The 25964-nt window shown below is 46.5% G+C and overlaps 1 protein-coding gene across 1 annotated transcript in view; it reads left to right on the top strand.

Annotated features, from left to right (window-relative positions):
• LOC135211104 (NADH-ubiquinone oxidoreductase 75 kDa subunit, mitochondrial-like) overlaps positions 1–25964 on the top strand; it is a 66842-nt gene that overhangs the window by 20142 nt on the left and 20736 nt on the right. The window contains exon 2 of the mRNA XM_064244187.1: positions 24709–24876. Within this exon, the coding sequence (XP_064100257.1) occupies positions 24724–24876 (153 nt within the window). The 5' untranslated portion in view covers positions 24709–24723. The remainder of the gene's footprint in view (positions 1–24708; positions 24877–25964) is intronic.

The raw sequence follows: 25964 nt of genomic DNA, 5'->3' as shown, positions 1-25964 counted from the left end.
TCGCTTGCCCTGCAGAACCCAGACCAAGTGTTATATGCCGACGCTTCGGAGTCGGGATGGGGAGCGACGTTAGGAGCAAGGGAGGTGTCAGGCACCTGGGACAAAGGAACAGTGTCCTGGCACATCATTGCAAGGAACTAGTGGCCATACACCTAGCCTTAAAGTTCTTCGAAGAGATAGTCAGAGGCGAGGTGATTCAGATAAACTCGGACAACACCACGGCTCTGGCTTACATACGCAAGCAAGGAGGCACGCACTCTTTCTCCCTCTTTCAGTTAACAAGACACCTGTTAACCTGGACAGAAGAAGAGGCATAACTCTCCTCACAAGATTTGTTCAAGGCATCAAGAATGTGAGAGCGGACAGACTGAGCAGGAGGAATCAGGTCCTTCCCACGAATGGACTCTACACGAAGAAGTGTGTCGAAGTCTTTGGTCCCTGTGGGGAGACCTCACATAGACCTGTTTGCGCGTTCCTCTCCAAAAGAATAGAGATCTTTTGCTCTCTAGTGGAAGATCCGAGAGCCTTCGCAATAGACGCGTTTCTCCTGGATTGGTCGGGTGTGGGACGCATACGCCTTTCCCCCGTTCAAGATCCTGGGGGAAGTGCTCAGGAAGTTCGTAGCTTCGAAGAACACGAAGTTGACGCTAATAGCCCCATTTTATACATTCAACTTCCTGCCAGATATATACTTAGCTATAGACTCCGTCGTCTCCGACAGAATTTCAAATTTCGCGGCACACGCTACAGGTAGGTCAGGTGATCTACCGCCCTGCCCTGGGTGGCAGGACTAGGAACCATCCCCGTTTTCTAATCAGAATTCTTCTGTCGCCGGACCATCAAACATTGTTGTTGGTTCCTCTCGATTGTTTTTCTTTTTCACCGGCAATTGATCTTCTTGACCGACTTTTGGTGACGTATCTGGATTGTTGGATTGGCATACGCTTTTGTGGACTGTTTTGTGGACTTGATTTTGGATTTTTCTTTAAATATGTCTGACTCTGGTATGGTTGTGACGTTGTGTGAATGTAGGCTGTAAGGTGAGGTTGCCGAAGCTTCGGTAGACCCTCACACGGTATGCAAGAGGTGCAGGGAGTATGAATGTTCTTTTACTAATACTTGTAAAGAATGTGAGAAACTTGAGTGAGAACGAATGGAAGAATCTAACTAATTATTTAAAAAAGTTAGAAGAGAAAGAGTGAGGAAGGCTTCTCATAGAAGTTTAAGTAGTTCTAGATCTGAACTAATTCCAAGCTTGGGATCTTACCCAAGGGTAAGTATTGCTACTTCTCCTTCCATTGCAGCCCCTTCTCCTATTGCAGAACCTGTAGATCCAGCGAAAGAACTTGCAGATCTAAAAGCAGCCCTTCAAAGTGATGGAAAACAAAATGGCTGCCATACAAGGTAAGGCTAGTGATTTGTCAGTGGACAGTGATATGAGTGTCCCCAGTGTAGTGGAAGGGGCATACTGGTCGGCTCAGCAACGCTCCTAGGTCTAGACCTCTTCCAAGCTCACATGCCCAGAGGAGAAGAATGTCGAAAGCCGAAAGGAGGTTGTGGGAGAATCCCCACCGATCAGGTGTCCCTTCGGCGGTTTCTGTGACACCCCAGACTGCCAAGGACCGCTATTGTAAAAGCGTCCTAAGTAAGTGTTTCTCGTCGTCGGGATCTTCATCACCGAGACGTGATTGGAGAGATTCCGATCGATCTCGGCCTCTCAAGAGGAGTTGGAGGGCGCCGACTATTGACTCGAGCCCTGAAAACTTCCCTGAGGAGTCTCCATCGGGAGTTAAGAAGGCAAGAAGAGCCATTCTTTCAACCAGAGTGAGAAGGAGGCAGGAGGTGGAGGCTATGGACTCCTCCCCTCCTTCCTCCTCCCGAAGAGGATAAAGATGGAGGCTACTAAGAGGTTCATGATGGCGATGCAGGAACAGATTTCGTCGTTTGTAGGAGTCCTGTCAAAGGAGCCTCCTAGAAGGAAAGACACTTCCCTTCCTATTAAAAGATCCTCCAGACGTATGGAGGTATCTACCTCCAGGATCGATACTCCTACCCGAGGTGAGGTTTCCGTACGAACATGGATGAAACAATCAGACGTCTGGCACCGGGCCAGGAGTGAGGAGTCACCCAGGAGGCAGGAGCCAAGAGCCAGGAGTGAGGAGTCAACCAGGAGGCAAGAGCCAGAGCCAAGAGTGTGGAGGCATCCAGGCAAGAGCCACAAGAGCCAGGAGGCAAGAGCCAGGAGGCAAGAGGCAGGAGGCAGGAGCCAAGAGGCAGGAGCCAGGAGGCAGGAGTCAGGAGCCAGGAGCCAGGAGTCCGGAGTCAGGAGGCAGGAGTCCGGAGTCAGGAGGCAGGAGTCAGGAGTCAGGAGGCAGGAGTCAGGAGCCAGGAGGCAGGAGTCAGGAGGCAAGAGTCAAGAGCCAGGAGTCAAGAGTCGGGGACTCGTTCCTGGAGGTTATGACTCTTCGCCAAATAGGAGCTCCTCTCCTTCAGAACATAGGAGGTCTTGGAAGGACTCTCCCTCAAAACGTGAAACTTTCTCCTTCGTCTGATCGAGGGTTAGACGAGTTTGTCTGACGACGAACCTCCTGCTAATGAGGGACTTTCTAGTTACAAAGTCTTGGCCTCATTACTACTACAAGAGTTTGGAGATTCTCTTAGTCCTGCGGCTCCTCCTTCTCCTCGTTCGCTCTTTTCGAGCTCAGCTACGGCTAAATCGTCGGCCTTCTTGAAAATGAAGCCTGCGATATCAATGAAGAAGGCGCTCCATTCTTTAGATTCTTGGATGGACAAGAAGAAGGAGTTAGGAAAGAAAGAGGTATTCTGCATGCCTCCTTCCAGATTGCACGGGAAGAGAGGTATTTGGTATGGGACAGGAGAGACTATGGGTCTTTCTCTACCTGCCTCTGCAGATGCCGACTTTGCCAATTTAGTGGAGGCCTCTAGACGTCACTCCTTAGGATCGGTCAGAGCGACGTGGAGCACTTCAGAGTTGAACCACTTTCTAAAGGGACTTTTTGTCACTTTAGAGGTGTTCAACTTTCTGGATTGGTCACTCGGAGTTCTGGCCAACAAATCTAAGATCCGGAGTTTCTGAAGAACCCAGAAATTCTCCATAGCGTCCTGTCCTGCATGACAAGGCAGTACAGGACGGTTCGGGTGAAGTGGCTTCACTTTTTGGTGCTGGTCTCCTAAAAAAGAGATCAGTGTATGGTTCCCTTTTTATCGAAAGGAGTTTCTCCGAGCCAGAGGACTGCCTTACTGTTCGCCCCCTCTATCAGATCGTCTGTTTTCCTTCTCAGTTAGTCAAGGATATATCTCGCTCACTAACTGAGAAGGCGACACAGACCTACTTACGCAAACGCCTCAAGAAAGGACGACCGTAGTGGCGACGGTTAAGAAGGAATCTCGTCCTACTCAGCAGCCCCTTTCGTGGAGGTGGCAGCGGCTCGTCCCCTGCCAGAAAGAAGAGCTCTGAAAAGAGAGGAAGGTCTTCATTTAGGCCCTTCAAGAAATCTAAGTGACTTGTTGCTCCTCCAAGCACCAGTGGGCGCCAGACTCCTGAACTTGCAGGAGTATGGGCACAAAGGGGAGCGACCTTTGGTCATTGTCGGTCCTGAAGAAGGGATATGTAATCCCCTTCGACGACTAGCCCGCCCCTAACATCTACGCCTCGGGAACTGTCAGCGAGGTACAGAGACCGTTAATGCGAAAGACTCTCCTTCAAATGGTGGAGCAAATGTGGGAAAAAGAGGCCATCGAACTTGTGCAGGATCCACACTCCCCGGGATTTTACAATCGCCTTTTTCTAGTATCCAAAGGCATCGGGGGGTGGAGGCCAGTTCTGGACGTAAGCGCTCTGAATCGCTTCGTACAGAAAAAGAAGTTTCGTATGGAAACGTCCGCCTCTGTAATGTCGGCGCTTCGCCAGGAGATTGGATGGTCTCTCTGGACCTGCAAGACGCCTATTTCCACGTTCCCATTCACCATTTGTCAAAGAAATATCTTCGCTTTGTGATAGGAGACAAGATCTTTCAGTTCAGAGGGCTCTGTGCTTCGGACTGTCTACAGCCCCACAAGTATTCACCAACCTGATGGCGAATGTAGCAAGATGGCTTCACCTAGAGGGGATAAAACATCTCCCTCTACTTGGACGACTGGCTGATCAGGGCCAAGTCGAAGAGTCAGTGCTTGGAGGACTTAGAAGTAACAAGGAACATGATAGATTCGCTAGGTTGCTCGTCAACCTCGAGAAGTCACAACTGATCCCCAGCCAGAACTTGGTCTATCTGGGGATTCAGATGGATTCTCGGGGTTTTCGGTATATCCTTCGCGAGAAAGAATCGCTCGAGGTTTGTCGAGAATCTCGAGCTTCTTAGAAAGAAAGAACAGCTCAGCGAGGGATTACCTGAGCCTTCTAGGACCCTGTCCTCATTGGAAAAGTTCTTCTCGCTAGGGAGACTTCACCTCCGCCCTCTTCAGTTTTACCTCAAAGAGGTGTGGAGTTGGAAGACGGGTCAACTCTCGGACGTCTTCCAACTTCCACAAGAGGTAAAAGATCATATGAAGTGGTTGGATCCCTCAGCTTCAAAAGAACGAAGGCGTATCGCTTGCCCTGCAGAACCCAGACAAGTGTTGTTTACCGACGCTTCGGAGTCGGGAGGATGGGGAGCGACGCTGGGAGCAAGGGAGGTGTCAGGCACCTGGACAAAGGAAACAGGTGTCCTGGCACATCAATTGCAAGGAACTTGTGGCCATACACCTAGCCTTAAAAGTTCTTCGAAGAGATAGTCAGAGACGGTGGGGTGATACAGATAAACTCAGACAACACCACGGCTCTGGCTTACATACGCAGCAAGGAGGCACGCACTCTTTTCTCCCTCTATCAGTTGACAAGACACCTGTTAACCTGGACGGAAGAAAAGAGGCATAACTCTCCTCACAAGGTTTGTTCAAGGGAGCAAGAATGTGAGAGCGGACAGACTGAGCAGGAGAAACCAGGTCCTTCCCACAGAATGGACTCTTCACGATGAAGTGTGTCGAAGTCTTTGGTCCCTGTGGGGGAGACCTCACATAGACCTGTTTGCGACGTTCCTCTCCAAAAGAATAGAGACCTTTTGCTCTCTAGTAGAAGATCCGAGAGCCTTCGCAATAGACGCGTTTTCTCATGGATTGGTCGGGTGTGGACGCTTACGCCTTTCCCCCGTTCAAATCCTGGGGGAAGTGCTCAGGAAGTTCGTAGCTTCGAAGAGCACGAAGTTGATACTCATAGCCCCATTTTGGCCAGCCCAGGAATGGTTCACGGAGGTACTGGAGTGGATAGATGGACTTCCCCAGATCGCTTCCAAACAGACACGATCTACTCAGACAACCCCACTTCGAGAGGTTTCATCACAACCTCCCAGGTCTCGCTCTGACTGCCTTTCGACTATCGAAAGACTTGTCAGAGCGAGAGGCTTTTCTCGCAAGGCTGCGGGCTCTATCGCTAGAGCCCGCAGAGCTTCGACGAGAAGAGTATACCAGTCGAAGTGGGAAGTCTTTAGGAGGTGGTGTAAGGGTCAGAAGCTGTCCTCCTCCAGTACCTCTATAGTGAATATTGCCGATTTCCTCCTCTTTCTGAGAGAGGAATCACACCTATCTGTCTCGACAATAAAAGGATACCGAAGCATGCTGTCTTCAGTATTCAGGAATCGAGGCCTGGACATTGCTAACGACAAAGATCTACACGATCTAATTAGATCTTTTGAGACTTCGAAAGCAGCTACTCCTTAGGTACACTAGTTGGAATCTAGACGCCTGGTCCTGAAATTCCCTCTCATCGGATAAATTCGAACCTTTACATCTCGCGTCCTTCCGCGACGTCACTAGGAAATGCTTGTTCCTGGTGGCTCCTCGCTACGCCAAGAGGGACGAGCGAATTACACGCTCTGGATTCCACGGTGGGGTTCAAAGGAGATGCTGCTATCTGTTCTTTCCAGACAATGTTTCTGGCAAAGAACGAAAACCCATCAAAGCCTTGGCCCAGAAGTTTTGAGGTAAAAGGCCTATCTAACCTGGTAGGCAGAGAGATAGAGAGATCTCTCTGTCCAGTTGAGAGCTCTTAAATACTATTTAGAGAGGAAGAGGCAGATGGGAGCTTGTCAACAAGGTCTTTGGTGTGCAGTGAAGAACCCCAAACGACTCATGTCCAAGAACGCCTTGGCTTTCTTTGTGAGAAGCGTTATTACGGACGCTCACAAGAACTGCTCGGAGGAATCCTTCGGTCTTCTAAAGGTCAAGACGCATGAAGTAAGAGCAGTAGCAACGTCTTTGGCGTTCCAAAAGAATATGTCTCTGAAGAATATCATTGAGACTACATATTGGAGGTGCAATTCAGTGTTTGCATCTCATTATCTGAAGGACGTGAGAGTGACCTATGAGAAGTGCTTCTCGCTAGGTCCTTTTGTATCAGCAGATACAGTACTGGGTCTTGGAGCAAAGACTGATCCTTAATTTTACATTCAACTTCCCTGCCAGATATATACTTAGCTATAGACTCCGTCGTCTCCGACAGAATTTCAAATTTCGCGGCACACGCTACAGGTAGGTCAGGTGATCTACCGCCCTGCCCTGGGTGGCAGGACTAGGAACCATCCCCGTTTTCTAATCAGAATTCTTCTGTCGCCGGACCATCAACATTGTTGTTGGTTCCTCTCGATTGGTTTTCTTTTTTCACCGGCAATTGATCTTCTTGACCGACTTTGGTGACGTATCTGGATTGTTGGATTGGCATACGCGTTTTGTGGACTGTTTTGTGACTTGATTTGGATTTTTCTTTAAATATGTCTGACTCTGGTATGGTTGTGAGACGTTGTGTGAATGTAGGCTGTAAGGTGAGGTTGCCGAAAGCTTCGGTAGACCCTCACACGGTATGCAAGAGGTGCAGGGAGTATGAATGTTCTTTTACTAATACTTGTAAAGAATGTGAGAATTTGAGTGAGAACGAATGGAAGAATCTAACTAATTATTTGAAAAAGTTAGAAAGAGAGAGAGCGAGGAAGGCTTCTCATAGAAGTTTAAGTAGTTCTAGATCTGAACTAATTCCAAGCTTGGGATCTTCCCCAAGGGTAAGTATTGCTACTTCTCCTTCCATTGCAGCCCCTTCTCCTATTGCAGAACCTGTAGATCCAGCGAAAGAACTTGCAGATCTAAAAGCAGCCTTCAAAATAATGGAAAACAAAATGGCTGCCATACAAGGTAAGGCTAGTGATTTGTCATTAGACAGTGATATAAGTGTCCCCAGTGTAGTGTGGAGGGGGCATCTGGTTGGCTCAGCAACGCTCCTAGGTCTAGACCTCTTCCAAGCTCACATGCCCAGAGGAGAAGGAATGTCGAAAGCCGAAGGAGGTTGTGGAGAATCCCACCGATCAGGTGTCCCCTTCGGCGGTTTCTGTGACACCCCAGACTGCCAAGGACAGCTATTGTAAAAGCGTCCTACGTGATGTTTCTCGTCGTCGGGATCTTCATCACCGAGACGTGATTGGAGAGATTCCGATCGATCTCGGCCTCTCAAGAGGAGTTGGAGGCGCCGACTATTGACTCGAGCCCTGAAAACTTCCCTGAGGAGTCTCCATCGGGAGTTAAGAAGGCGAGAAGAGCCATTCTTCCAACCAGAGTGAGAAGAAGGCAGGAGGTGGAGGCTATGGACTCCTCCCCTCCTCTTACCCTCCTCCCGAAGAGGATAAAGAGGAGGCTACAAAGAGGTTCATGATGGCGATGCAGGAGCAGATTTCGTCATTTGTAGGAGTCCTGTCAAAGGAGCCTCCTAGAAGGAAAGACACTTCCCTTCCTATTAAAAGATCCTCCAGACGTATGGAGGTATCTACCTCCAGGATCGATACTCCTACCCGAGGTGAGGTTTCCTGTACGAACCTGATGAATCAATCAGACGTCTGGCACCGGCCAGGAGTGAGGAGTCACCCAGGAGGCAGGAGCCAAGAGCCAGGAGTGAGGAGTCAACCAGGAGGGCAGGAGCCAAGAGCCAAGAGTGTGGGGAGGCATCTAGGCAAGAGGCAAGAGCCAGGAGGCATAGAGAGCCAGGAGGCAAGAGCCAAGAGGCAAGAGCCAGGAGCAAGAGCCAGGAGGCAAGAGCCAGGAGGCAAGAGCCAGGAGGCAGAGCCAGGAGAGGCAAGGAGGCAGGAGTCAAGAGGCAGGAGCCAGGAGCTAGGAGGCAGGAGTCAAGAGGCAGGAGCCAGGAGTCCGGAGTCCGGAGTCAGGAGGCAGGAGTCCGGAGTCAGGAGGCAGGAGTCAGGAGTCAGAGGCAGGAGTTCAGGAGCCAGGAGGCAGGAGTCAGGAGGCAAGAGTCAAGAGCCAGGAGTCAAGAGTCGGGGACTCGGTCCTGGAGGTTATGACTCTTCGCCAAATGGGAGCTCCTCTCCTTCAGAACATAGGAGGTCTTGGAAGGACTCTTCCTCAAAACGGGAACGTTCTCCTTCGATGAGGGTTAGACGAGTTGTCTGACGACGATCCTCCTGCTAATGAGGGACTTTCTAGTTACAAAGTCTTGGCCTCTTTACTACTACAAGAGTTTGGAGATTCTCTTAGTCCTGCAGCTCCTCCTTCTCCTCGTTCGCTCTTATTTTTCGAGCCTCAGCTACGGCTAAATCGTGGCCGGCCTTCTTGAAAATGAAGCCTGCGATATCAATGAAGAAGGCACTCCATTCTTTAGATTCTTGGATGGACAAGAAGAAGGAGTTAGGAAAGACGGTATTCTGCAATGCCTCCTTCCAGATTGCACGGGAAGGGCAAAGAGGTATTTGGTATGGAACAGGAGAGACTATGGGTCTTTCTTTACCCGCCTCTGCAGATGGCCGACTTTGCCAGTTTAGTGGAGGCCTCTAGACGTCACTCCTTAGGATCGGTCAGAGCGACGTGGAGCACTTCGGAGTTGAACCACTTTCTAAAGGGACTTTTTGTCACTTTAGAGGTGTTCAATTTTCTGGATTGGTCGCTCGGAGTTCTGGCCAACAATCTAAGGATCGGAGTTTCTGAAGAACCCAGAAATTCTCCATAGCGTGCTGTCCTGCATGGACAAGGCAGTACAAGACGGTTCTGGTGAAGTGGCTTCACTTTTCGGTGCTAGTCTCCTGAAAAAGAGATCAGGTGTATGGTTCCCTTTTATCGAAAGGGGTTTCTCCGAGCCAGAGGACTGCCTTACTGTTCGCCCCGCTATCAGATCATCTGTTTCCTTCTCAGTTAGTCAAGGATATATCTCGCTCACTAACTGAGAAGGCGACACAAGACCTACTTACTCAAACGTCCAAGAAAGGACGACCGGTAGTGGCGACGGTTAAGAAGGAACCTCGTCTACTCAGCAGCCCTTTCTGGAGGTGCACGGCTCGTCCACCTGCCAGAAAGAAGAGCTCTGAAAAGAGAGGAAGGTCTTCATTTAGACCATTCAAGAGATCTAAGTGACTTGTTGTTCCTCCAAGCACAGTGGGCGCCCAGACTCCTGAACTTTGCAGGAGTATGGGAACAAAGGGGAGCCGACCCTTGGTCAGTGTCGGTCCTGAAGAAGGGATATGTAATCCCCTTCGACGACAAACCGCCCCTAACATCTACGCCTCGGGAACTGTCAGCGAGGTACAGAGACCCGTTAATGCGAAAGACTCGCCTTCAGATGGTGGAGTAAATGTGGGAAAAAGAGGCCATCGAACTGGTACGAGATCCACACTCCCGGGATTTTACAATCGCCTTTTTTCTAGTACAAAGGCATCGGGGGGGTGGAGGCCAGTTCTGGACGTAAGCGCTCTGAATCGCTTCGTACAGAAAAAGAAGTTTCGTATGGAAACGTCCGCCTCTGTCATGTCGGCGCTTCGCCCAGGAGATTGGATGTCCTCTCTGGACCTGCAAGACGCCTATTTCCACGTTCCATTCACCATCAGTCAAAGAAATATCTTCGCTTTGTGATAGGAGACAAGATCTTTCAATTCAGGGCTCTGTGCTTCGGTCTGTCTACAGCCCCACAAGTATTCACCAACCTGATGGCGAATGTAGCAAGATGGCTTCACCTAGAGGGGATAAACATCCCCTCTACTTGGACGACTGGCTGATCAGGGCCAAGTCGAAGAGTCAGTGCTTGGAGGACTTGGAAGTAACAAAAACATGATAGATTCGCTAGGGTTGCTCGTCAACCTCGAGAAATCACAACTGATCCCCAGCCAGAACTTGGTCTATCTGGGGATTCAGATGGATTCTCGGGGTTTTCGGGTATATCCTTCGCAAGAAAGAATCGCTCGAGGTTTGTCGAGAATCTCAAAGCTTCTTAGAGAGAAAGGACAGCTCAGCGAGGGATTACCTGAGCCTATTAGGGACCCTGTCCTCATTGGAAAAGTTCTTCTCGCTAGGAGACTTCACCTTCGCCCTCTTCAGTTTTTCCTCAAAGAGGTGTGGAACTGGAAGACGGGTCAACTCTCGGACATCTTCCAAATTCCACAAGAAGTAAAAGATCATCTGAGGTGGTGATCCCTCAGCTTCAAAAGAACGAAGGCTTATCGCTTGCTCTGCAGAACCCAGACCAAGTGTTGTTTACGACGCTTCGGAGTCGGGATGGGGTGGGGAGCGACGCTGGGAGCAAGGGAGGTGTCAGGCACCTGGACAAAGGAACAGGTGTCCTGGCACATCAATTGCAAGGAACTTGTGGCCATACACCTAGCCTTAAAGTCCTTCGAAAAGATAGTCAGAGACGGGTAATACAGATCAACTCAGACAACACCACGGCTCTGGCTTACATAAGAAAGCAAGGAGGCACGCACTCGTTCTCCCTCTATCAGTTGAACAAAACACCTGTTAACCTGGACGGAAGAAAGAGGCATACTCTCCTCACAAGGTTTGTTCAAGGGATCAAAAATGTGTAGAGCGGACAGGACTGAGCAGGAGAAAACCAGGTCCTTCCCACAGAATGGACTCTTCACGAAGAAGTGTGTCGAAGTCTTTGGTCCCTGTGGGTGGGAGACCTCACATAGACCTGTTTGCGACGTTCCTCTCCAAAGAATAGAGAACTTTTGCTCTCTAGTAGAGGATCCGAGAGCCTTCACAATAGACGCGTTTCTCATGGATTGGTCGGGTGTGGACGCTTACGCCTTTCCCCCGTTCAAAATCCTGGGGGAAGTGCTCAGGAAGTTTGTAGCTTCGAAGAGCACGAAGTTGATACTCATAGCCCCATTTTGGCCAGCACAGGAATGGTTCACGGAGGTACTGGAGTGGATAGTGGACTTCCCCAGACGCTTCAAACAGACACGATCTACTCAGACAACCCCACTTCGAGAGGTTTCATCACAACCTCCCAGGTCTCGCTCTGACTGCCTTTCGACTATCGAAAGACTTGTCAGAGCGAGAGGCTTTTCTCGCGAGGCTGCGGGCTCTATCGCTAGAGCCCGCAGAGCTTCGACGAGAAGAGTATACCAGTCGAAGTGGGAAGTCTTTAGGAGGTGGTGTAAGGTTCAGAAGCTGTCCTCCTCCAGTACCTCTATAGTGAATATTGCCGATTTCCTCCTCTTTCTGAGAAAGGAGTCACACCTATCTGTCTCGACAATAAAAGGATACCGAAGCATGCTGTCTTCGGTTTTCAGGAATCGAGGCCTAGACATTGCTAACGACAAAGATCTACACGATCTAATTAGATCTTTTGAGACGTCGAAAGCAGCTACTCCTAGAACACCTAGTTGGAATCTAGACGTGGTCCTGAAATTCCTTTCATCGGACAAATTCGAACCTTTACATCTGGCGTCCTTCCGAGACGTTACTAGGAAATGCTTGTTCCTAGTGGCTCTCGCTACAGCCAAGAGGACGAGCGAATTACACGCTCTGGATTCCACGGTGGGGTTCAAGGAGATGCTGCCATCTGTTCTTTCCAGACAATGTTTCTGGCAAAGAATGAAAAACATCAAAACCTTGGCCCAGAAGTTTTGAGGTAAAAGGCCTATCTAACCTGGTAGGCAGAGAGATAGAGAGATCTCTCTGTCCAGTTGAGAGCTCTTAAATTCTATTTAGAGAAGGAAGACAGATAGGAGCTTGTCAACAAGGTCTTTGGTGTGCAGTGAAGAACCCCAAACGACTCATGTCCAAGAACGCCTTGGCTTTCTTTGTGAGAAGCGTTATTACGGACGCTCACAAGAACTGCTCGGAGGAATCCTTCGGTCTTCTAAAAGTCAAGACGCATGAAGTAAGAGCAGTAGCAACGTCTTTGGCGTTCCAAAAGAATATGTCTGAAGAATATCATCGAGACTACATATTGGAGGTGCAATTCAGTGTTTGCATCTCATTATCTGAAGGACGTGAGAGTGACCTATGATGAAAGTGCTTCTCGCTAGGTCCTTTTGTATCAGCAGATACAGTACTGGGTCTTGGAGCAAAGACTGATCCTTAATTTTGTGTTTTTTATCGTACATAAACCCTCTTGTTTTCAGATATGTGCTTGGTTTTCTAGCAGCAAGCTCACCTACTGTCGCACGGGAGCAGAGTGTCATTGCTGGTAGGCGATCAAGGGTATGTAGGCGACTAGTAGGGGAGTACAAAAATTTTTTTGTATATTTTGTAATGAAAGTGTAATTATGTTCGAGTTTTTGGTTGTTTGTGAGGAGTTCGGGGATAACTCCTTACAATCTTAGACTAAACATGGATGTTAGGATCAGGTGATCGGGATCGGTTTTGTGCTCCTTGAACAAGGTGTATTGTCATGTAAGTGGAATAGCACCCAATGACAAAGGCCTGTTTAGGCTCTGCCGAGTAAGTGGATAAGACCCCATTGGCAGACCCACAAGAAACTCTTAGCCATAGATCATTATCTCGCTGAGGCTCTTGATGGCTAAGCAGATACAAGGCAGTAGCCGCGAAGTCTTCAGCCTAATAAGGTAGGAACCAAGGTTTATAAATACCTACAACTATGTTGTTTACCTGTCTATTTCAGTAGTTAGCTGTCTCTTACCCACCACCAATGGGTGCTAATCAGCTAAGTATATATCTGGCAGGGAAGTTGAATGTATAAAAATGATATTGTCATGTTACAATAAAGTTTTATACATACTTACCTGACAGATAATATACGATTAATAGCCCACCCAGCCTCCCCGCAGGAGACAGGTGGAAGAGAAGAATTCTGATTAGAAAACGGGGATGGTTCCTATCCTGCCACCCAGGGCAGGGCGGTAGATCACCTGACCTACCTGTAGCGTGTGCCGCGAAATTTGAAATTCTGTCGGAGACGACGGAGTCTATAGCTAAGTATATACTGTCAGGTAAGTATGTATAAAACTTTATTGTAACATGACAATATCATTTTTGTGTTTTTATCGTACATAAAACCCTCTTGTCAGATATGTGCTTGGTTTTCTAGTAGCAAGCTCACTACTGTCGCACGGGAGCAGAGTGTCATTGCTGGTAGGGGATCAAGGGTATGTATGACTAGTAGGGGAGTACAAATTTTTTTTTTGTATATTTTGTAATGAAAGTGTAATTATGTTTCGAGTTTTTTGGTTGTTTGTGAGGATTTCGGGGATAACTCCTTACAATCTTAGAACTAACATGGATGTTAGGATCAGGTGATCGGGATCGTTTTTGTGCTCCTTGAACAAGGTGTATTGTCATGTTAGAATAGCACCCAATGACAAAGGCCTTTAGCTCTGCCGAGTAAGTGGATAAGACCCCATGGCAGACCCACAGAACTCTTAGCCATAGATCATTATCTCGCTGAGGCTCTTGAGGCTAAGCAGACTCCAAGGCAGTAGCCGCGAAGTCTTCAGCCTAATAAGTAGGAACCAAGGTTTATAAATACCTACAACACTATTGTTGTTTACCTGTCTATTTCAGTAGTTAGCTGTCTCTTACCCACCACCAATGGGTGCTAATCAGCTAAGTATATATCTGGCAGGGAAGTTGAATATAAACTGATATTGTCATGTTACAATAAAGTTTTATACATACTTACCTGACAGATATATACGATTAATAGCCCACCCAGCCTCCCCGCAGGAGACAGGTGGAAGAGAAGAATTCTGATTAGAAACATTGGGGATGGGGTTCCTAGTCCCTGCCACCCAGGCAGGGCGTAGATCACCTGACCTACCTGTAGCGTGTGCCGCGAAATTTGAAATTCTGTCGGAGACGACGGAGTCTATAGCTAAGTATATATCTGTCAGGTAAGTATGTATAAAACTTTATTGTAACATGACAATATCATTTTTGGCCAGCCCAGGAATGGTTCACAGAGGTACTGGAGTGGATAGTGGACTTCCCCAGATCTCTTCCAAACAGACCAGATCTACTCAGACAACCCCACTTCGAGAGGTTTCATCACAACCTCCCAGGTCTCGCTCTGACTGCCTTTCGACTATCGAAAGACTTGTCAGAGCGAGGGGCTTTTCTCGCAAGGCTGCGGGCTCTATCTCTAGAGCCCGCAGAGCTTCGACGAGAAGAGTATACCAATCAAAGTGGGAAGTCTTTAGGAGGTGGTGTAAGAGTCGAAGCTGTCCTCCTCCAGTACCTCCATAGTGAATATTGCCGATTTCCTCCTCTTTCTGAGAGAGGAATCACACCTTTCTGTCTCAACAATAAAAGGATACAGAAGCATGCTGTCTTCAGTATTTAGGAATCGAGGGTTAGATATTGCAAGCAACAAAGATCTACACGATCTAATTAGATCCTTTGAAACTTCAAAGGCAGCTACTCCTAGAACACCTAGTTGGAATCTAGACGTGGTACTGAAATTCCTTTATCAGATAAATTCGAGCCTTTACATCTGGCTTCCTTCCGCGACGTCACTAGGAAATGCTTATTCCTGGTGTGTCTCGCTACAGCCAAGAGGACGAGCGAATTGCACGCTCTAGATTCCACAGTGGGGTTCTTCAAAGGATGCTTGCCATCTGTTCTTTCCAGACAATGTTTCTGGCAAAGAACGAAAACCCGTCAAAAACCGTGGCCCAGAAGTTTTGAGGTAAAAGGCCTATCTAACCTCGTAGGCAGAGAGATAGAGACGTCTCTCTGTCCAGTGAGAAGCTCTTAAATATTATTTAGAGAGGAAGAGACAGATGGGAGCTTGTCAACAAGGTCTTTGGTGTGCGGTGAAGAACCCCAAAAGACTCATGTCCAAGAACGCCTTGGCTTTCTTTGTGAGAGCGTAATTACGGACGCTCACAAGAACTGCTCAGAGGAATCCTTCGGTCTTCTAAAGGTCAAGACCCATGAGGTGAGAGCAGTAGCAACGTCCTTGGCGTTCCAAAAGAATATGTCTCTAAAAAATATCATTGAGACTACATATTGGAGGTGCAATTCAGTGTTTGCATCTATTATCTTGAAGGATGTGAGAGTGACCTATGAGAAGTGCTTCTCGCTAGGTCCATTTGTATCAGCAGATACGTGCTGGGTCTTGGAGCAAAGACTGATCCTTAAATATTGTGTTTATCGTACATAAACCCTCTTGTCAGTATGTGCTTGGTTTTCTATTAGCAAGCTCACTGATGTCGCACGGGAGCATAGTGTCATTGCTGGTAGGGGATCAAGGGTATGTATGGCTAGTAGGGGAGTACAAAATTTTTTTTTTTATATTTTGTAATGAAAGTGTAATTATGTTTCGAGTTTTTGGTTGTTTGTAAGGAGTTCGGGGATAACTCCTTGCAATCTTAGACTAACATGGATGTTAGGATCAGGTGATCGGGATCGGTGTTGTGCTCCTTGAACAAGGTGTATTGTCATTTTAGTGGAATAGCACCCAATGACAAAGGCCTTTAGGCTCTGCCGAGTAAGTGGATAAGACCCCATTGGCAGACCCACAAGAACTCTTAGCCATAGATCAATATCTCGCTGAGGCTCTTGAGGCTAAGCAGACTCCAAGGCAGTAGCCGCGAAGTCTTCAGCCTAATAAGGTAGGAACCAAGGTTTATTAATACCTACAACATATGTTGTTTACCTGTCTATTTCAGTAGTTAGCTGTCTCTTACCACCCACCAATGGGTGCTAATCAGCTAAGTATATATCTGGCAGGGAAGTTGAATGTATAAAAATGATATTGTCATGTTACAATAAAGTTTTGTACAAGTAACTTACCCAGCAGATATATACTTAGCTATAGACTCGGTCGTCCCGACAGAATTTCAAAACTCGCGGCACACGCGACAGGTAGGTCAGGTGATCCACCATTCCCGCCGCTGGGTGGCGGGTCTGGAACTATTCCCGTTTTCTAAGCCATAATTTCTCTGTCGGTTGAACGGACACAACACCTATTGTTGTTCGTTCCTCCATCTTGGATTTCAACTCGTTTGCCGAGAATTTGGATTGGTTTTTTTGGTGACGTATTCTGTTTTTTCTCTGGCTTTGGCATACGCTTATTGTGGACTGTTTTTCGACTTTGGTTTTGACTACTCTTTCACGATGTCTGACGCTAAGGCTTCACCTATGTTTAGAGTTTGCAGTAGGGAAGACTGTAAGGTTAGGCTGCCTAAATCGGCATTAGATCCGCATAGTATTTGCGCTAAATGCAGGGAGAATGAATGTTCTTTTATTAACACCTGTGTGGAATGCGAGAACCTTACGGAGCTTGAATGGAAGGAATTATCATCATATGTTAGGAAGCTTGAGAGAGATAGAGTGAGAGGCTTCAGCTAGGTCATCTAGTAGATCTTGCTCCTTAGAACAAGAAATTAACTCTCCATCTAACAATTTTCCCTTAGCCTCAGCTGCTTCTCCTGTTCTGAATCCAAAGATTCTTCATCAGAAGAGGGAAAATGTAAAAGCTTCAATTAAGAAACTTCAAGCTCAGCTACGAGCTCTAAACCAAGGTAAGAGTGGTGATAGTGACTTGTGCAGTGTCCCCAGTGCAGTGGAGGGGGCGTCTGACCGGTTCCTCATTGCTCCTAGGCCTAGACCTCTTCCAAACTCCCAGGACCAGGGGAGGAGGAATGTCGAAAGCGCAGGGAGGATGCAGAACATCCCCAACGGTCAGGCGTCCCTTCGGCAAGATCCTGTGTTAAGTACCAGGCTGCCTCGGATTGCCGCAGAAAAGGCGTCCTTAAGGAGTGTTTTTCGGCCTCAGACTCTTCCTCTCTAAACGAGGATGGAGTTCGGCCTCCCGTTCGCGCCCTTTGAAGAGAGCCTGGAAGGCGCCTAAAGGAGACGCTGCTGACTCCAGCCCAGAGCGTTTTCCCGAGGATTGGCCTTCGGGACCTAAGAGGACTAGACAAGAGGAGCCTGCTCTTCAGGATCCGACCAAGAAGTTTTTGGTTAATCTGCAAGAGCAGTTAGCGTCGCTCGTAGGCTCTTTTGCTAAGGACTCTACAAGGAGGAAGGATGTCTCGCTCCCTGTTAAGAGTTCCGCTAAGCGTCCTTCTTCGTATAGGAGAGAACTCTCACCTGTTTCTCCAGGGCGTTTATCGCCTTCGTCAAGGGACTCGTCGGATAGGAGTTGTTCTCCTGAGAGAAGAGCCCTTTCGCCCTATAGGCTGGCTTCCCCGAAGCGCCTCTTAGACACAGCGCATCGAGCAGAAGTCTCGATCGGTTTAGCTACAGGAACCGGAAAACCGATTTAGGTATCAGGATCCCTTGGGTCTTCAGGACCAGGAGCCAGACAGACGCAAAGAGGCAGCAAGACGCAAGAAAGGACGTCAAGAGCCTCTTAGAACGCTGGATTCAGGACGTTCATGGATTCTGCTAAGAAGGCAGGAATCAGGACGCTTTGAGCCAGGACGCCAGGAGTCAGGGCGCCAGGAGTCAGGGCGCCAGGAGTCAGGGCGCCAGGAGTCAGGGCGCCAGGAGTCAGGGCGTCAGGAGTCAGGCGCCAGGAGTTATAGGACGCCAGAAAACAGGACGCCAGGAGTACGTTAGGCGTCAAGTGTTAGGGCGCCAAGAGCCTGTTAAGCGTCAGGAATCAGGACGCGGGGATCTTTTCAAGCGCCCTGAATCAGGACGCCAGGAGCCTAGCAAGCGCCACGAACCCGACGAACCTAGACAACAAGAGTCTAGTAGGCACAAGAGTGTTGCCGACAGACAGGAGCCTCACTCTTCGTATAGGAGTGCTAATGTTCCGCGCTCCCTTCTCGGGAAAGGAGTTCTTCTCCCGGGAAGAGGCCAGACCACCCAAAACGACCTCCTTCTGTAGATCAGTTGGACCAGGTATCGGAAGACGAAGAGCCTGTAGATGTAGCAGTTTCGGACTACAAGAGACTTTCTCTTTTGCTGCTAAAGGAGTTCGGAGACTCCCTTCATCCTGCGGACCCTCCTTCACCAGGATCGTTGATGTCCCAGCACTAAAGCTCTCAAATCGTCTTCCTTCGTTAAGATGCGCCCCGCTCTTTGTATGAAAAAGGCATTGAAAACTTTTTCAGAGTGGTTGACTTCCAGAAGGGAAGCGGGCAAGACAGTTTTTCTGCCCTCCTTCCAAGTTAACAGGCAAACCAGGAAGGTGGTACGAGACCAAAGAGCCGATGGGGTTAGGCCTGCCTTCTTCCGCGGATGCGGATTTTGCTTCCTTAGTGGACTCTGCTAGAAGGAAGTCGTTGCTGTCTGCTAAGGCGACTTGGGGCATGTGTGAGCTGGACCACCTTCTAAAGGGCCTCTTTAAAACCCTAGAAGTCTTCAACTTTATGGACTGGGCGGTTAGGAGCATTAGCGAAGAGAGCTCAGGACACGGACTTTGTTTCCATGGAGGAACTTTCGAGCGTCCTGGCTTGTCTGGACAGAGCGGTCATGGACGGTTCTGTGGAAGTTGCCTCTCTTTTTGGAACGGGAGTTTTGAAGAAGAGATCTGTCTTTAGCTCTTTCTTAGCAAGAGCAGTATCACCTTGCAAAGGACATCTCTTCTTTTTGCTCCTTTATCCCCGCACCTTTTTCCACAAGAGACGGTTAGAGAGGTTTCGAAATCTCTTACGGAGAAGGCAACTCAAGATCTCCTCACGCACTCAGCCAAGAAGTTTTGGCCGGCAGTGCCGATAGAGAAGAAAGAGAGACCCTCTTTTGTTCAGCCCTTTCGAGGGGCCTCCTCTTCTAGAGCCCCTCTTAGAGGTCGAAGACCAGAGAGAAAGAGTAGACCATCTAGAAGGTCCTTCGGGAAGTCTAGATGAACAGCAAGTCCTCCAGACGAAAGTAGGCGCCAGGCTACTCCATTTTGCCAAAGTCTGGGCGCAGAAGGGAGCGGACTCCTGGTCCCTCTCTATCCTGAAAAAAGGATACTTGATCCCCTTCAGGGAAAAATCCTCCCTTGACGACAACTCCAAGGGAGAGTTAAGCCGCCAGATACTCGGATCCGGTCCGAAAGCTTGCTATGTTGCAAGCAGTGGAACAGATGATTTCCAAGGAAGCGGTAGAACTGGTTCAAGATCTCCAGTCTCCAGGATTCTACAATCGGCTATTCTGGTACCGAAAGCATCGGGGGGATGGAGACCAGTTCTAGACGTCAGTGCCCTGAATTTCTTTGTCTTGAAGAAGAAATTTTCAATGGAGACGTCTTCCTCTGTTCTATCTGCTCTTCGTCCAGGGGATGGATGGTGTCCCTGGACCTTCAGGATGCGTATTTCCATGTGCCAATTCATCCGGCAGGAAGGAAATATCTGAGGTTCATGTTCCAAGGGAAAGTGTTCCAGTTCCGAGCGATGTGCTTCGGACTTTCGACTGCCCCTCAAGTCTTTACGGACATCATGAAGAATGTAGCTTATTGGCTACATCTGGAAGGGATCAGGATCTCGTTATATCTGGACGATTGGCTAATAAGAGCCCAATCGGAGAAAAAATGTCTGGAGGACCTTTTAGTGACTCTAAAGTTGACAAAGTCCTTAGGACTTTTAGTAAATCACGAGAAATCCATGCTGACTCCCCAGCAAAGTATTGTCTATCTGGGGATTCAGATGGATTCTCGGGATTTTCTAGCGTATCCTTCGCAGGAAAGGAGAGAACGCTGCCTAGAAAAGGTGTCAGTCTTCTTAAGGAAAGAACATTGTTCCGCGAGGGAATGGATGAGCTTGCTGGGGACCCTCTCCTCGATGGAACAGTTCGTTTCCTTAGGAAGACTTCACCTACGACCCCTTCAATTTTATCTGAAGGAGAAGTGGGATTGGAAGTCCAACAATCTGGGAGAGACTTTTCCAATCTCGAAACGGATCAAGGAGAATATCCGTTGGTGGTTAGATCCACAGAAACTAAGCAAAGGAATCTCCCTTCGCTTACAGAACCCGCGCCTAGCGTTGTTTGCAGACGCCTCAGATTCAGGGTGGGAGCGACCACCCTAGGTTCGCAAGAAGTGTCAGGCATTTGGGAAGGAGAACAAGTGTCCTGGCACATCAACAAGAAAGAGCTAACAGCCATTCATCTAGCTTTGGTTCATTTCGAAGGAACAGGTCTCAGGTCTGGGGATTCAGATTCACTCGGACAACACAACAGCCCTCGCTTATATAAAGAAGCAAGGGGGGACGCATTCCTTTTCCCTGTACGAATCAGCAAAGGATCTGCTGATTTGGGCACAGGAAAAGGAAGATCTCTCTCCTCACAAGGTTTTGTACAGGGAGAGAAAAATGTCCGGGCAGATCTGTTAAGCAGAAAAGATCAAGTCCTACCCACGGAATGGACTCTCAATCCTCAGATTTGCCAACAAACTGTGGCATCTGTGGGGAAGGCCCAATATAGACCTGTTCGCGACCAACAAGAACCACAGATTAGAACCTATTGCTCCCCGATCTCGGATCCTCAAGCAGTAGCAGTAGACAGCTTTCTGCTAGATTGGACGGGCTTGGACGCGTACGCCCTTCCCTCCTTTCAAGATAGTAGGAGAAGTGTTGAGGAAGTTCGCTTGCTCGGAAGGAACAAGAATGACCCTCATCGCTCCCTTTTGGCCGGCTCTCGATTGGTTCACAGAGGTGCTGGAGTGGTTAGTGGATTTTCCAAGATCGCTTCCACTAAGGAACGATCTTCTCAAACAACCCCACTTCCGACAGGTTTCACAAAACCTCCCCGCTCTAAGCCTGACCGCCTTCAGACTGTCGAAGGACTTGTCAGAGCAAGGGGCTTTTCACGAGAAGTGGCGAAGGCTATTGCAAGAGCCAGAAGAGTCTCCACTTCTAAAGTATATCAGTCGAAGTGGGAGTTGTTAGAAGATGGTGTAGGGAAAAGAAAATATCCTCCTCCAGTACCTCTGTAACTGAAATCGCAGATTTTCTCCTATATTTGAGAAAAGACTGTAACCTGGCAGTTTCAACAGTGAAGGGTTACAGAAGTATGCTGGCCTCAGTTTTCGACATAGAGGAATAGATCTGACAAACAATAAAGATCTTCATGACCTTATAAGGTCTTTTGAGACCACGAAAGAACATGTAATCAAGAAGCCTAGCTGGAACTTGGATGTGGTCCTCAAGTTCCTAATGTCGTTTAGGGACTTAACAAGAAAGTCTTTATTCCTCTTTGCGTTAGCAACAGCCAAGAGAGTGAGCGAGTTGCAAGCTTTGGAAGGTAAAGTGGGGTTTAAGAAAGATTCAGCGATTTGCTCCTTTCAACCATTTTTTCTAGCGAAAAATGAAAATCCCTCAAAGCCTTGGCCAAGAAGCTTTTGAGATAAAAGGAATATCTTCATTAACAGGGAGAGAACTAGAAAGGACTTTGTGTCCAGTCAGGGCACTCAAGTTCTACCTGGAGAAGAAGAAGTTGCTGAAAGGTACAGAAGAAAGTCTTTGGTGCTCTGTAAGAGATCCGAAAAGAGCGATTTCTAAGAACGCCCTTACATTCTTCATAAAAGATGTAATAAGGGAAGCTCACCTTAAATGCGAAGAAGAGCATTTCAAGGTTCTCAGAGTGAGAGCTCATGAAGTGAGAGCCATAGCTACGTCGATGGCATTTCACAAAACATGGTCGCTTCAGGCTCTTATAGATTCGACATTTTGGAGATGTAATTCGGTGTTCGCCTCGAATTACCTAAGAGATGTTAAAATTTCGTACGAAAAGTGCTTTGCTCTGGGAGCGTATGTTTCGGCGAATTCAGTGCTGGGAGAAGGGGCTGAGGCTAATCCTTCCTATTTAGTTTAAGGCTTAAATTACTGTTATTGGTGGTTGTTTTTATTGGTTAATTGTCAGAGGGAATAGGGACCCTCTTACAATTCATAGAGTGTAACAAGACTAACATGGTCAGGTGATCGGGATTGGCTTCAGTGCTCTTTGTGATTTGTTTAATAACCTTAACTCTGTCATGTAAGAGGGCGAGTCTCCATTGATATGACAAAAGGTCAAGGCTCTACCATGTAAGTGGGTCACCCCCATTGTACGATCCAGTATAGGCTCTGTCGCGTAAGCGGGCTAGCCCCCATTGACACCAATATCCAAAGAGTTATTCAACCATAGGTTCATTCCTCGTTGAAACTCTTGAGGCAAGCAGACTCATCGACAGTAGTCATGAAGTCTTCAGCCCAATAAGGTAGGAACTATGGATTATGTTATCCAAGAACATAGGTTGTTTTTTCCCTGTTTTTTAATGTATTTAGTTAAGTATTATTTTGTTTTTAGCTGTCTCTTGCCCGCCACCAAGGGTGCCAATCAGCTAAGTATATATCGCTGGGTAAGTTACTTGTACAAAAATGATATTGTTAAGATACAATAAAGTTTTGTACATACTTACCTGCAGATATATACGATTAATGGCCCACCCAGCCTCCCCTCAGGAGACAGGTGTAAGAGAAATTATGGCTTAGAAAACGGGAATAGTTCCAGACCCCGCCACCACAGCGGCGGGAATGGTGGATCACCTGACCTACTGTCGCGTGTGCCGCGAGTTTTGAAATTCTGTCGGGACGACCGAGTCTATAGCTAAGTATATATCTGCCAGGTAAGTATGTACAAAACTTTATTGTATCTTAACAATATCATTTTTATACATACTTACCTGACAGATATATACGATTAATGGCCCACCCAGCCTCCCCGCAGGAGACAGGTGGAAAAGAAGAATTCTGATTAGAAAACGGGAATGGTTCCTAGTCCTGCCACCCAGGGCAGGGCGGTAGATCACCTGACCTACCGGTAGCGTGTGCCGCGAAATTTGAAATTCTGTCGGAGACGACGGAGTCTATAGCTAAGTATATATCTGTCAGGTAAGTATGTATAAAACTTTATTGTAACATGACAATATCATGTTAATACTTAAAAGTAAGCATGTTACACAGTGATTTTGTGGGTTTCTTTTTCAATAATAATGATAATAATAATCATCATCATCATCATCATCATCATCATCATCATTATTAGAAAATCAGCAATTCATTGAAAATGTCTACATATGGACTAAAAAGTTGTACAAATTTGCTAATTAAATCAAAATATCGTAGGTCGTACAGCACTGTGTCACATCTGGCAGCGCTGGCAACAATCATACCGTAGTTTTATTCCTTGCCAACAGATGGCATTACCTAGTAAGTCAGAGCACCAATCAGCCGATGTTTATAAATGCAAGTCAAAGCATTTCAGATTAGATTGCTTTCATTTTTACAAATTCATTTTTAAAGCATCGGTAATAATACAATAATACCAGCAATAAAATAAGGATGCATAGAGTTTAGGGTAGGTAAAAGTACTGAGCGTAAGCTGGGTTAGTGAGCGTCAGAGAGAAGATTAGCCTAGGGTCACGGAAGGTCTCAAACTTCACCTATGATGTATAAGACGCAGGGCGATTTTTTTTAGCCAAAATTTTGGAAAAAAAAGTGCGTCCTCTTTGCGGTCAAATTTGGTAATTGATGGTAAAAAGGTAAGTGAAGACGGTTCCCCACTCACTTGCTGTAAGCCATCACTTTTTCTTCCTCCATTGTAAGGTGGATGTGTTTATATGATAATACTCATGACTTGGAGTTCAAGCTTGTTGCTTTGTGTGTGTGTGTGTGTGTGTCATGAAAGGAGCTTGGATAGACTAACTACACATCTATTGAGCAGCCATCGTAAGTCCTAAAGAAATGGCATCCAAGGACTTGTATGGCCAAGATGCAGGTAGGCTTCATGATGTGGGTATTCTATCTTGGAACTTCACCATATAAGGTGTGACTCCCTGTGTTCTCCCTTTTAACATGGGGATGGTGGGGAAGACCAGTAAAGCTATGTTCTGAACCCATCAATTTGTAATTGACCCAGATGTTAGCTGCCTCCCAATTTGTGCTCTCCTGTTCTTCAGGCAATAATGTTGTACAGACAATACGTATTACGCTGGTTTGAGGCCTCATCAGTCAGTTTTGCATCCTTATACCAGATTGTATTGGAAGTCATAGGTGTCATATATCCCTTTTTCATTGTCACAACTGGAATGTGGCATTTTCAAGTGGAAATTCAAAATGCCAGTCAGTTAAGAGAGTATCCTTCCCTCCCATCTAAGAAATAAGTCTCCTACATAAAAGGTGATGGTTTTTATTCTTGTAGGAACAAATATCAATTTTTTAAGTACTGTACATAATTTGTACTTTTCATTGGTGTACAAACCAGAGCCATTTATTATAATCCCACTTCAACCACCTACCTTATGTTGATATAAAACTTTCTGGCTCAATTAACTGACTTGTTACCAAGGTTCACCAATCATTTCCTGCTCTTCTGAAGAATACAACCAACTTAGAAGGTTCTAGTTTGTGTACTGTATCAAGAAAAAGTGTAACTTTTAGTGAAACATATTTAATATCTTTTCAAGAGTTTCAGTTGGTTCAAGTTTTTATGAGTATTCATATGGTCTTTCAGAGCTGGTAATTTAAGATGTTGCGCTTAGGGGCATCTCGCTTGCTCCAGCAGGGGAGTGGCCGTGCTGCTCTGCTGGGAGCACGTTCCCAGGCCTCTGCTCCCGAGAAGGTAGAAGTTTTCATAAATGACATTAGTGTAATGGTAGAACCAGGAACTACTGTTTTGCAGGTAAGTGCAATGTATTTTCACTTTACCAAAGGTTTTCATGAGTTCACATTTGGTTTTACATACCTGATTATAATCTAAATGTCTCCTAGTATATATATTATGAAGAAGAAAGGAAATAGTGTACCTAACCATTGTAATTTTCCCTGAAGGTGTCAGAAGTTGCTACTCAATACTCTAATGAAATTCAGTAATTAAAGTTACACATTCTTTAAAGCTAAAATTATGTTTCTCTCTCTCTCTCTCTCTCTCTCTCTCTCTCTCTCTCTCTCTCTCTCTCTCTCTCTCTCTCTCTCTCTCTCTCTCTCTCTCTCTCACAATACTGAACATATTTTCTTCAAGTTATTGATCATATCTATATTTTTCAAAAAGTGTTTTTAGTATAGAGAGTGCTCTTTATTAATTCAAAATTATGTACGGCATTCATATTGATATACGACAGGCTAGGAACATATTCTCAAAAAATTCATATTATAATTGTGGTATTGAACAGTCGGATTAAGAGAAATTCTTGTGAGAATATGATGTTTTATCATTGTGAGTAGGAACTCGTCATAGTAAATAGTCTATTTTGTCTATTATAATGTGTCATTTCATGTTTTTTATTGAATTTAATTAATGTAAATCTTTTGTATTTACAACCATCCCTAAGGGGTGGAAAACTTAATACTATGGTGTGGAGGTCTCATGTTATATACAGATGAACTGTCAAGTATTTTCTCCCTATTCTTAACAACTTTTGAGTTAAAATATTTTGCTGTTTTTATTCATAATAAGTAGTGGAATTCACAGATATATTATCACGGGCATAATGTTAAGTTATAAAATTGTTTACCGATACACCTTCACAGTTCAGCAATCTTATGGAGTTTGCTAAATTGAGGTGAAAAATTGAAGCAACATAAAGTTTAAAAATTTGGGCAGCTAGGTGGCTAGTATTGGTTCATTGAAAGTAAGGGAGAAAGCAACATAACTGAGGCTTGAAGAAACCCTCAAAGAATATCAAGATATACATTTATAGTGGTTCGGTCTTTAGTCTTATATAGGCCAATATGAATCAGTATATTTTTATAGGTTATAAATAGCAGAAT

The sequence above is a fragment of the Macrobrachium nipponense genome, chromosome 4, assembly GCF_015104395.2.
Source record: "Macrobrachium nipponense isolate FS-2020 chromosome 4, ASM1510439v2, whole genome shotgun sequence".
Classification (NCBI taxonomy): domain Eukaryota; kingdom Metazoa; phylum Arthropoda; class Malacostraca; order Decapoda; family Palaemonidae; genus Macrobrachium; species Macrobrachium nipponense.
This window is presented reverse-complemented; position numbering and strand designations above follow the sequence as displayed.